At 43.9% G+C, this 13,279-nt stretch overlaps 1 protein-coding gene across 1 annotated transcript in view; it reads left to right on the top strand.

The window, feature by feature from the left end:
• The first annotated feature begins 553 nt into the window (after positions 1-553).
• The window catches only part of ENPP2 (ectonucleotide pyrophosphatase/phosphodiesterase 2), a 71,879-nt gene continuing 59,153 nt past the window's right edge, over positions 554-13,279 (top strand). The window contains exon 1 of the mRNA XM_088054656.1: positions 554-675. Within this exon, the coding sequence (XP_087910782.1) occupies positions 655-675 (21 nt within the window). The 5' untranslated portion in view covers positions 554-654. The remainder of the gene's footprint in view (positions 676-13,279) is intronic.

Here is a 13,279-nt window from a genome sequence, read left to right on the forward strand (position 1 = left end):
TAAACAAGTCACTCAAATACATTAAAAACCCTGTCGTTGTGATCTGGATGCATAAATTTAAAATTGTATTCACTGTAGCAAAGGTGGCCAGAGGTTGGAAGTGTCTGGAAGCGCCAGCCAGTGCAGGCTGGCTCAAGGCATGGGATTGGAAACTGGGGTTTGTAGTTAACTTCCTAAAAGCAGAAAAAGCACTTCCAGATAGCAGATCCTGGTGAAGGACTTCACAAAGTGAAAAAAAGTAACCTTATCCATTACTGAATAGCTCTATTAAATGATGAGAAAAAGCTCAGCACCACTTTGTTATCTGCACATGACCTCTCCTGAGGCATCTGTGGCACAAAATAAAAAAGGGGGAGGAAAAAAAGGACAGATTAAGCAAGGCCTGAGAGTTCTGCTTTTGAAAGCAGAGCTTCAGGACAGGGACACTTTCCAAAGAGCCATTTCAGGCAAAGGTCACATGTATGCATATAAAATCACCCCTGAAAGCAGCGCCTTTGTCCCCCAGCCATGTCCCAATGGAGCCATTGTCCTGGAGGGCAGCTGGCACCCTGACTTCAGCCTCACTGCTCTGGGGCCAGGGCAGACCCAAGCTCCGGGACGCTCCGGCCCAGCGCATCTGCCGTGGCCACCCCAGCGCCAAGTGCAGCTTCAGGCATGGAGAAAAAAGACCCACTGGTACGGTAGGAGCATCTGCACTCCCCTTCTGCCCTGTGTGTTTTCCTGGCTTGCCAAAGTAAATACCATTACAAGCAAAGTCAGCTAATGAAGTAGCATGAACATGGTTTTGCAAAATGCAACTGGGATTGGGATTTGGCAAGTGAAAGTCTTTCCAAAATGCATTCAGGGGTGATGTTGGGTGATGTTCTGATTCATAATAAAAGAGAAAATATTTAATGCAAAGAGAAGGAAATGTATTTTAGAAACTGTTCTTGAATAGCTTGTTTTGTCTCCTGAAAAGGTCTCCTCTCTTAACCTTTCTAATATAAACTGCTTTTCATATATATTCTTGCCTTATAGCAATATCAAAATTGGCATCCAGCACAGACATGAGCAAAGTATCTTGTGTTTCGTTTATATTTACCACCAACAGTATTAATATTATGCAAGTACATAAATATGAATTTAGAACTCCTACATCACTTTTGATTTATATTAAAATTTCAAGTGTCTGGAGCTTCACTGGCAAAGTCTTGGGCTAAAAGGCAATCTGTCTCAATAACATTCCTGTTACAGCTACCTCTCCCTAAGCCTTTTTCTCCAGGGGAAATATATGGATTTCTTTAATCAGGGTAGTAACTCTTCAAGTACCTGTAGTTTTTTCCATAACTCCCTATGCCACAACAGGAAAGTTCTGAATAGAGAAGCAGGTTGATAAGGAGCAATGAAATGCTACAAGCCTCATACTTCCCTTAGTCATAATGGACTCATAAAGATTTTGATGATTCTGATTCTGAAGTAGTAGTCTTGGGTCCTTCTTTCAAGTTCCTTTTGCTTCTGATTTGCTTAGATTTTGACTGTGATTTATATCTAATTTCTGCTGTTCTATGCAAGCTTCCTGTCAGCATGTGTCAGTGCTGTGCATGCTGTTCCTTATTGCCACCATGTCTCTGACTGTGATGGAAACTCTGAGCTCTGCAAGTGGAAGTGTGACGCTGACTTGTCCGATGAAAAACAAAAAAAGGGAAAAAGGGCATTTCAGGGGTCTTGAGGTCCTGCCTAAAGTTTACAGGAGTGCTCCAGCCTTCCCCATGGGATGTGTGGTGGGTACTGGGGAGGTGGGCTGAGGGCTGTGGCTGTGCCTGGTGGATAGGGAGAGATGTAGGGGTTGCCTATACCTAATAGAAACCAAAGGTGACTGTGACCCTAAGACTGGCTTTGCACAGAGGACCTGCTATACCTGTTCAGGGACAGATAGAGACATTTTTAGATTAAGAGCTGATCATGAAGGGCAAGCCTGGAGAAATGTTTCCTCCTAGGAGGCTGGCCTGTATAAGATAATAAGGAAACAAAATAGTGCTCCATTTGTGTAGTAATATTTATTCTACAAAATTTTAGCTTATTTCAGAGGTTGTAATATGAAGGTTAAACTTTGAATGAATTTCATGTCACTGCAGCAAGGAGTTTTCCAATTACTCATCAAGGATACCAGCTGAGTTTGAATGCCAGGCAGCTAAAGGTATGTTAGCATCATTCTTGAAAGCTGGAGCTGTTCATAGCAGCACCTGCACTGCAGCCTTTCCCAAAGGATGCCAAATGAATCCTTTGACATGAGCTGAACTAGAAGTGGAGGTAATGAATATCTGTGAGAGGTGAATGAAGTGGTGCACTAGACTGCTCCTGACAGCACTGGGGCTAACACTAGCTTGTCTGAATTCCCATGTGCTACTGAAGTGCCCAGTTTATGGCACATCCCCAGGTTAATGGACCACTTATGGAAACTTATTTTTGACAACTTTATTTTGATTTTGCTGACACACCAGTAACAGAAATTGATTTTCAGGTGCTTAGAAATCTGACAGCATCTTTGACCTATGCCACACTTTCCTGGATAAGGGGTTTTGTGCCTCCCAGCACAGGTCTCCCCATGCCACCCACACCAGCCCAGCTGGGATGCACCCTCCCCTGTGCTCATCACCGGGTGAGATGACAACTGTGTTTGTAGAGAGCCAGGCAAAATGATCTCACAGCCTTTCTTTGTCTCAAAACCCATGAAAATGTGTGTGCTCCACACACAATAAAAGAGAACAAGGTCACTGTTACTTTGGTACACAAAAAAGACATAAATCTAGAAATAAATATGTATTGGCTCTATCAGTATTGGAGAACTATTTTCCTATTGTGTACAGTTGTTTAAATTCCATGAGAAAGATTCATGGTAAATGGTCTTTTGTCCTAGAAGCCTTCATATTTCAAAATATTGAAGTGACAAATTACTTAGAAGTTCTAGTTGATAGTGCTGCATGTGAAAAATTGGATGAAAATAGATTAAAAATACAAGATAATAGCAGGTATGTTCAGCTCCTGTCCTCTTGCCCTAAGCCAGAGAGAACTTTTCTCCTGTTGCAGATGGATTACAGCCATGACTGGGAGATATGTTGTATGCTCAGATACCTGCTCTTCTAATACAGTTCCTAGCCAGCTGTTTTCTTTTTTTGTGGGGCTTAATGCTCTCCTTCCATACTGTTTTTCTTGTGAAGTAACTCAGAAGTCTTGTCCTAAAGCTTTCTCCTTTGTCTATCTAACTTCATTGTTTCTTGTTGAGATTTTTACTCAGAAGCTGTGTTTGCTTGGCCTTGTCTGGCTGCCAGATGCCCACTCTCTCTTTCCCCTTCCTCAGCAGGGCAGGAGGAGAAAATAAGCCTTTCTACAAAAACTCATGGATTGAGATAAAGACAGGGAGATCACTTACCCAATTAGTGTCATGGGCAAAACAGACTCGGTAAAAATAATTCAATTTGTTGCCATTTAAAATAGATTTAGATAGTGGGAAGCAAATTAAACAATTAAAACATCACCTTTCTTTCCCCTTTCCTCAGTTCTTCATCCCTGGTTCCTCCACGTCTCCCCACCATCCTTGGCAGCACTGGGGGGATGCCCAGTCCATACGAGCCCCTCTCTGCTGCTCCCTCCTGCTCCCACATCTCCCTGCCCCTGGGGCCTTTCCATGGGCCAGGGTCATCCGGGGCAAACCTGCTTCTCTAAGGGATTTTCTGGTGACTGCAGGGGAATCCCTGCTCCAGTGCCTGCAGCACCTCCTCCCCTCCTTCCTCGGTGACCTTGGAGCTGTTTCTCTTACTTTCCTCCTCACTCACCACTACCTGCACAGCACTTTTTACCCTTTTCTCTTTCGTTGTACCCGAGGCGCTGCCATCTTGGCCTCATGAGGGGCTCGTGAGGGCCTCAGCCATGCCCTGTGGTGGGACGGGCTGTGTCTGGTCCATGGCAGGCCCAGCCTCTCCAAGTAATGCACTACTGCACATGTTTCTGGATTCTCACCCCCTGGGCTTCTGTTTCCATGTAGTTTTTTGGTTAGTTAAAAACTTTAACTTGAAAGCCTTTGAGTTTTGAAGACTCTCTGGCTTTGCTGTCACTTAGCTCTTCACCAGTTTTATTTTCCTTTTTTATTTTGAAGAAATTCTTGGAAGCCCATCCTTGTCCATAACCTAATTTTTTCCTCCCATGTCATCTGCAGTAGAAACCTACAGAAAACTACTGGTGGGACACAGCCAGAGCTGTTCCTGCCATTCTTCTCCTGACACCCTCCCTTGTGCAGCACCCACCTCCCATCCCCATCACTGAAATGTCACATTTTATTCCCTTCACAGATTTCTGTTCCCCGCTGCTTGCTGTTAATGGCATGCTCAGCTGAAGTCCTGCTTCTCATACCTGTGGTGCTCAAAGAACTTGGGATATATGGATTGTCGTGGGTAATAATGTTTTGTTCATGCAGGCTTCTTGATCTATGCCAAATTTCAAGCTTCTGGCTCTATACTGGCACATGTGGCAGTGGAGGTGGCTGCCGGGACACGGCAGGGTGAGCTGCTGAGGCTGCCAGGCTACACATGCACTTAGCCAGCACTAGCCCACAAGTTCCCAGACACGTCCATACCCTTGTGTTTACACACAAACCAACCCCCCATGTCATTCTTTTGCCAGAAGTGGATAATTTGCAAGGGGAAAATGTGTTAACCTGAAGAAAGGATGATTGTGCTGCTCTTGTGCAATAGCAAAAGCTCTCAGAGGCAGCAAAGGCAGGACTTCTGAAATGGGCTCCACAGGGAATCTCTCCAGATTTTACAGAGAGCCCTGTGCAAACCTGGGACAGGACAGGAACACTTCCCTCAGCTGTTTTGCAAACAGCATAACAAAGCAGAGGGGAGGAATACAGCCCATGGACACCTCATCCCACACCCTGAATTTTCAATTACTTGACTACAGGAACTGGGTTCTGCAGAATTGACCCAGACTGCCTAATTTAAGTGCTAGTCCTTGGGGCAGGAGATTTTGATGCAGCAGGATACACCAGCATTTGTAACAAATAGCATTAAAAAGGGAAAAGACACTGAAGTGAATTCCAAAGTAGGAATTACTATCCACAGAACATTTGTTGATCTGAACCTATTGCTGTATATTTTGCCCTGATGAAAAATATTTTAAGTAGTAATAGCTGTATGTCCCTGGTGCTGTGGATGAATTTGACAGCTTGAGAACTTTTTCTGGCCAGTGGCAGGAGAATGGGGGAATGGGACAGGGGTTATTGGAGCTGGGACAGGAGGGTGGTGAGGAACCTGTGTTGTGGCACCAGCAAAGGGGGACCAGCCCTGCACCAAATTCAGTGTTGGAGCTACCAAAGGGGACAGGGAAACTCTGCAACTCCAACGACTGTAACAAATCATTGCCCCTCCAGCTGCACCAGCCCATGGTTTGGTGTGTCAGCATTGGCCTCAGGTGTGAGTGGGAAGGTGGGAACTGGCACTCAGCTGTATCAGGACCAGATGGCTACTGCAATGCTTACAGACTTCACAGGCTGTATAAAGAGAAAATATGTCTCAGTTCAGCCATCTCTGGAGAAAGAAGAGTATGAGTTTGTGGCTGCAATCTGGTACCTGCACCAGGTGACACTAGAGGAGCTTCCTCTAGTCAGTACAGCTAGTAGTACAGCTAGAAGTACAGCTTCCTCAGTCATTTCAGGCATTCCTCAAAGGCTCTTTGCACACCCAAAATGAATTTTGTCTGGGACAGTGATAAACATCTAGTGGATGAAAATATGGTCATTATGAGGGTAAGAGAAAATGTCTTGATGAAACAATATTTTGTAAATAATTAAGTTGCCATCACCTGTAAATGCCTGGTTTTATTTCTTTCCATGCTGAGGCTGAACAGCTAAAGTAGCAATGAAGACAATAGGCAGAAAGGTCACCCCTCCAGCTCAGACAGGAATGCTGTAAGATGGGGTGAAATGCCCTTGGAGAGAATGACCCTTCATCCAGGAGAAATGTAAGAAGCCCTTAAGTGCCTTTTGGATATCCAGAATAACTGTATTCCCTTGCCTGCTCAGGGGAGCAGCATTTCTTCGTATATTCCTCGTAAATGACAGGATTGTACCACAGAATCTAAGTTCTTGATTACAGGGAGCAACCTGAAGGGTCCCAGTCTCAGCTGGCTGCCAAAGCACCCACTCAGGTCATTTGTGCTTGACTACATAAATTCAGTGCACCTAAAGATGCTCTACTTTTTTTACATTCCCTAACATAAAATGGACTTGTGCAATAGAGTACAACTGAAAGAGCAATAGAAATAGGACAGAGATCACAAGGATGTTTTCCTCCTTCCAAACCTCACAGCAGCAGGAACAAGGAGATTCCCTTTAGAAGTCTCCAAAGCTCTGTTCTCCTAACATATTTTGTTTCTTTTCACCCTCAATACTAAGATGTCTTTTCCTGCCCTCCCATTGCTCTGCCAAGCCAGCCCAACATTCCCCACAGATGGCAGGAGATGGCTGTGACAGTCATGGGATATTGGGTACCCCTCATCTACTGTGCTGTCCTGGCAGTTGCTGTTGGCAGTATTGAGCCTGGTTTGTGTGTTTAACTGTCACTTCTCTAAAAGTTTCCCATGCCTCTCCCCTGTACCTTCTGTCCTACAGTCTGTCTGTCCTTCCACCTACCCTTATACAATGGGGTTTGGAATTTGGCTTATTTGTTCTATTCATAATGCATCAAAGTAGGAAGCAACAAAAATTTTCCTAGTGCTGTTTTTTTTTTTTAATTCAGTACCTTCCAAAACCATGCTGGAATTATCTGCAAAATCAAGCAGATACTTCAGCGGGCTTAGACTCCGAACAAGCAGGGGTATGAACATGAGGTTATTGTCCCACACCCATTTTCAAACCAGCTTTCACATCTTAAGCTACCACAGAGGAAGTTTGTGCTCCTGCTTTGTCTCAGTGAAAAGGAACTCGGCTCACACAGGGCTAGGGGTGCTCCTCCTCTGATGGCTTCAGCTGTCATCTGAAGATATTGCTGCGCCTTGCCTCTTTCCATCATCCATCCTTGCCTAAAGTATGTTGGCTTTTTTTGTTTTAAAGGTGATTTAAACATAGTGTTCCTCCTCTCCCAAGAGACTGAAATGCTGAGCTCAAACACCTGAGCAGCGATGGCAGGCACTGGAGGCACTCCCTGAAGCTGGCAAAGGAGGTGTCCCCCCTCTCTTCACCAGAGCAGTTTACTCCAGTCTTTTTTACATGGGTTGGATCAGATGTTGCCATCAAAGTTGTTTGGTTTCAATGTCTTGGAGAAGGGTTAGCCACAGACAGTGAAAACATAACAAATTAAATAGTTTTGCAGGCTCTCTATGGATGCCCAGGAACATCTGTCTCTGCCATGGAAATCTTCAACAAGTATAATTTTAAGCTGGTTTCATTCTTGTCTGCTGTGAAAAGGACATTTACCCGGGTGGGGAACTTTCTCTGAAGGTCTACAGCAGTCAGCAATCACCAAACCAATGAATTGTTTCTTTCTGAAAGTCTTGTTTTGCTAAATAAAAAACCAAAATAGGAGTTGAACAAAATTTATCTCAGTAAGATTATTTCCTTTAAAATAATGAAAAAATCTATTAATATTTAACTGACCTGAGTTTCCCTGAAGTTTACTTGTTTAATCCATTAGAAAAAATACTTTATTCCTTTCCAAAGTTTTATGCTGAGAAAGTGAAATAGTATTTGCCTAAAACCCCCTGATAATCCTTATGCAAACCCATGCAGAGTTGCATATTTTTGATTACTAACATTTTTTTCATTATTTTTATATTGCGTTCCTGCAGACTTTGAAATTTATTCAGTTACACATTATGATATGGGTTTAAAAGAAAAAATCATTCAGCAATGGATCATGTTGTTTTGTTGTTGAAATGTTGCTTATACTTTTCTCACCCATAGAAAACAGGGAGTACTGTTCCAACAGGATGTTTTTCCCTCTGTACTTACATTTGTCATCCTTGCACTCAGCTGAAATCAGAAAAAAAAAAAAAAAGTGACCTTCAACTGAACTTGTGGTGACATGTTTCAACTTAGGAAAATTTGTGATGCTTGGAAAGTGGCCCATCTGTCCGAAATGACCCAAAAAGCAAGATGTGATTGTTTTACTCTATTGTGCTTTGCCAGTACAACAGGCAGCAGCAGATGCCTATTAAGAAATGCAGGGTGTTCAGTGAATGCTGTGGTGACACCGCTCCCCTGGGAGCAGAGGGAGTGGGGGGAGAGCAGAGCTTGTCCCTGTCCCCTCCCGCTCCCGTGCCTGCTCCCCAGTTACAGTGCCCGGCTTGGGGCTCGGTGGCAGTTTGCAGCTTGCTGTGTCTCCCTGCTGCCAGGGCAGAGGACCAGGGCAGGAAACTCATCCAGCTGTAAAACTTGTCAAAGGAAGGGAAGTTTTAAAACTGTTTTGATTTGCACTGTATCTCTAGAAATGGTTGGGGTGAGAGGATGGAAGAGGTAGCAAGGACTTGCCGGTCTGCCTGGACTGGTGGTAGACATTAGGTACCTGGATTCTACTTGCTGGGTTTACTTCTGTTCTGAAGGAAAAGGGCAGAAAAGCCAGTTGTTTCCAAGGTATTGAAATACCTCACCTCTCTCAAGAGCTAGGGATAGCTTAAAAAAAAGTGTCTTTCAACTATGAGATAAATCAGTACACCCAAAAAAGGGCTGCAGACGGGATTAAGTTTGTTAACATGTTTGCTGTGTCCCTATTTTATGCATTTTTCTATGAACAAAGGCCTAGGTAGTTCCTGTTGTATCCTCTGCCACATAAACGTTCATGTGGCCAGTGAATCAGATCAAGCAGTTTAGGCGGTGTCTAATAATTGTTGTTTTTCTCTTTAAGAAGACATTTCTTCATCAGCTATCCTAATTTCTTCAGGATTTCCTTTCTCTTTGTGCTGGACTGATCGCATTTAGTGGTGTAGACCTGCAGTTCTTACACAGCTGAAATAGATCTGCTTGAGCCAGGCTCATACTCATGTGAAGTAGGTTCAAGGCCCAGAAGGCCTTCAGCTTTTGGTTTTTTTTGTCTTAACTGCGACACTGCCAAGGTATGTTCTATGTTCATGCATTTATTTACCATGCCAAAAAAAAAGCTTTCATAGATGGAAATACACATCACCATAACAGCAGCCAATTCTTCAGCCTTAGAGCCTCTTACTGAGTAGAACCAGGAAGAAAAAGTGCCCACCTGAAGGCACGTCCCTACTTGTGTGGGAATCCTCTGTTTCCAGCCTGACCCCACTTTGATCTTTCTGCAGAAGTATTGATGCTGCAAAGCATTTCCAAAGCCTCAACTGCAGGCTAGTTGAGAACAATATTTCTAGTGACATATCTCTTTAAACTGAAATCAAATAGGACTTTGCTGTTTTGAAAATATCAGTTGTGTTTTTTTAGATTAATTAGGAGAAAGATATTAATTAAAATATTTCTTTTTTGATCCAAGTGCTGAAAACATGAAAAAAAGTATTTCAAACAGAAACTCTTGTTTGCAAAGAAAACGAAGTAAACAGTATTAATTACATCCACATTTTACTTGTAGGGGAGAGACTAGCCCTTGGCAATATTTTAATCATATCCAAGCCTTGACCTTGAAAATGTGCCAAAATAGAGTCTGAGCTGAGAGTAAATGTAATCAAGTCAGAGAGATATGTTACAGGGTTATTGTAGAAGTCCGCACAAGAGGTTTTATATACACAAGAGATTCAAAGCTACTTTCTACTGAGAAAGGTTTTAACATGGTAAAGGATGTATATAGAAATTACAAAAAGAAATTAGAAATATGATTTGAAGTCTTGAAAACCTGCTTTTTACATCTTTAAGTAGCTTTCCTGTCCTTGTGTGTTTTTTTGTTGGATTTTTAAAAAAATTTTTTTAGTTTTTTTCTCTGTGGTTTGTTAGTTCTTGTTTTGGTTGGGGTTTTTTTCTCATTTAGCTTTGATTCATTATTTTAAAGGAGTTTTGTGGGATGTAATAAGTTGTATCCCTTGTAAAATTCAAATAAATTAACAGTGATTGTGTGTGGCATATTCAAGGTACCATGCAGGGCCCTTGAAACCTCCAGACTGCCCTGTGGGGGGGTGGGGGGTTTGGATTTCACACCACTGAAATCTACAGCTCTTTGAAAAAGACGGATGTAAAGCTGTTAATGGGCACCTGTGACACCCATATCAGGCAGTGGAGAACAAGAGTGAGAGCCTGAATACACACAGCCTTTTGTGGGCTGTGTTAAAAGCACATATAGGCCCTGCGGTTCCATGTCTCACTCCTTCATATATTCTCCCTGAAGATTTTTCATCACAGTAGTTTTTATTCTGCAACTGATAGAATTTTTATATATGACTATCTTAAGAAATACAATTCTCAGTGCATTGTACTGTGAAGCATTCGGGCTGCTTCATAATAGTGATGTTGTCCAGAAACTGAATTGGGTATATGTTAGTTTCTTTGAAGACAAGGAAGGCGTAGATTTGGGACTGGTGTTAACGCTGCTGCTGTCGTGTGTGGTTTGCAGTGAGAGGTGTAATACCCTGTGCTGAAGTGGGTGGTGTATTAGCTGTGGTACCGCTGGGAGAGAGACAGGAGGGTACCATTCAGGCACCCAAAGCTTTCTCCAGCTCACTGGAAACTCCTCTCCTCTTTCAGCTGACCTAGCTGTCCTGCCAGAAGACATAACCTCGCTTATAAACCTTGTTCTGCATTTGTGTATGCCACCACAAATGGTGATTGTGTGTGGAGGGTACACTTGGGCTTAAACCCCTCCACAGGCATCATAAGCACCTTCTGGAGCTGCAGTGCTGCCACCAAATCCACAATCCTCACTGAACCACTGAAGCTGTTGTACCTGATGTGGGGTGTGAGAAAATTTACTTCTCTACTGCATTATGCCCTCCTTTTTCTCACCAGGCCGCTCACCAGCGTTTTCATCGCTATCCCAGAGAGTATATTAACATTTAAATGAGTAAAGCAGAGACAGGGACTCGGGTCCTCCCCTGTTCAGTGATTCCTCTTCTGTCTCTGGGTAGGCAGAACTCAGTTTCAGACAGGTGTGAACCCCCATCCCTGTTTTGAGCAGGACACGTACATACATGAGGGTGGGGTGAGGTGAGGAGGGGTGCAACGTGCTTTGCTGGTGGTACTTGGTGAGCTTGGGCTGTGTCTGGGTGCTCTTCCCTCAGCCCTGTGAACCCTGCAGGCATTACATAGGATGCTCAGAAATGTTGATGGTCTTACATGTGACTGAGGCACTTGGTGCTTCAGGGCCTGGGCTGCAGCAAACTGCAATTTTGAAGACTTTAATTTGTTCACGATTGTCCCTGAGGGTCTGGCACTGTTTTATGGATCTTTCTGGCCAAGAAAGTCATCCTCAGCACAGCCCTCCAGGGCACCAGGCACTATGATTTGCATACCATTCCCCTCGGGGCAGTGATGAGCAGACAGATAACTGAAGACTGTTGGTGTTTTGAGAAACTGCGGTGAGGAGGGTGTACTTTCATGTGAGCACAGCCTGGTTTGTGGGTCTCCCCAGGCTCATGGGGTAGCAGAGGGCATAGTGGTACAGCTCCTCGGCAGTCCGTCCTGCGCCTCCTGAAGTTCCACCTGAATGTGAGGAAGAACTTATTTACTCTGGGAGTGACTGAGCACTGGAACAAGCTGTTCCACAGCAGAGAGGCTGTGGAGTCTCCTTCTCTGGCTATATTCACCATCCTTACAAATGTGCTCTAGAGAATCCTGTTTGATCAGGGAGGTTGGGCTAGATGATCTCCGGCGGTCCCTGCCAACTTCAACCATTCTCTGAGTCTGTAGTAAAAGCGTGGTTTAAAGTCCTTTATACACAGGAATCAGCTCTATCTCCTAATATGTTGTGCTTCTTATGATTTTGTTAAGACTCAGGGTGTTTTCAGTAAGGTACTCAACTCTTCCCATGATCACTCTGGCTGCCAGAATAGTTCATTTGGGCTCCCAGTGCTTGTACCTGTGCTTGGTGTGGATACTACTTGAATTTCTATGGTTTGTCAAAAGATTTTATTCCTTTTTTTTTTTGTTCCTTTGCTATTTTGTCCACTCAACTGACTTTTTCTTGGCCACAAGAATACGTGGATGCTATGTTTGGGAGGATGAGAGCTCTGAGACACTACAGAGAAATCCTTAACCTTTCTATCTTTCATGTTGCTGTCAGCCCTACAGGAGGCTTTCACCCTGGTCCCTCAGTCACTCGATGCATCCAGTGCAAAGCTGACAGCAGCTAAAAACACTCATTTCAGTAGAATTCACTCCATCCCCAACCTCTGACTCAGCCAGTATACTTGACTTCTCTGCATTCCTTTTCTCACTAGAAAAACTACTCAAGAAAAATGAGTTTTATATAAGACTGTAAGTACTGCCTTGCTTATATTAACTCTAGGAATAGCCTTTGATACCATTTCCCACAGCATTCTTCTGGAAAAAATTGTCTGTTTGTGAGCTGGATGGGTGCCCTTTTCACTGGATTAAAAAACTGGCTGGATGGCTGGGCCGAGGGAGTGGTGATAGAGTTAAATCCAGTTGGTGTCCAGCTTCCAAAGCTCAGTACTGGGGTCAGTACTTCTGAATTTAATTTGAAAGTTTAATATTGTTAATGATGATCTGGACAAGGAGATTGAGGGCACCCTCAAGTCAGTTTGCTGCCCAGCAGAAAAGGACCCGGGAGTGGTGATCAACAGTGGCTGAACATGAGCCAGTGTGTGCCCAGGTAGCCAAGGCAGCCAACAGCAGGCCAGTGACCTGGCACTCAGGAGGCTGCACCTCGAATCCTGGGTTCATTTTTGTGCCCCTCACTTCAAAAAGGACATTGATGGGCTGGAGAATGTCCAGGGGAGGGCTGGAGAAGGGTCTGGAGCAGATGAGGAGAAACTGAGGGAGCTGGGGAACAGGAGGCTCAGGCAAGACCTTACCACTCTTTACAAGTGCCTGAAAGGAGGCTGTAGCCAGGTGGAGTTTGCTCTCTTCTTCCAAGTAATGCATAACAGGAAGAGACAAAATGGCCTCAGGTTGTACCAAGGGAGGTTTAGACTGGATATTAGGAAAAATTTCTTCATGGTTGTCAAACTGCCCAGGGAAGCTGGTGGAGTTACTGTCTCTGGAGGTATTTAAAAGACGTTTAGCTGTGGCACTTAGGGACATGGTTTAGTGGTGGACATGGGGTTGGACTCTGCGATCTTAATGTTTTTTTCCAGCCTAAACGATCCTGTGATTTTGTGGCTCTGT

This window comes from Pseudopodoces humilis, chromosome 1 (genome assembly GCF_049639895.1).
Source record: "Pseudopodoces humilis isolate 2021_Gansu_Grassland_sample_001 chromosome 1, ASM4963989v1, whole genome shotgun sequence".
NCBI lineage: Eukaryota > Metazoa > Chordata > Aves > Passeriformes > Paridae > Pseudopodoces > Pseudopodoces humilis.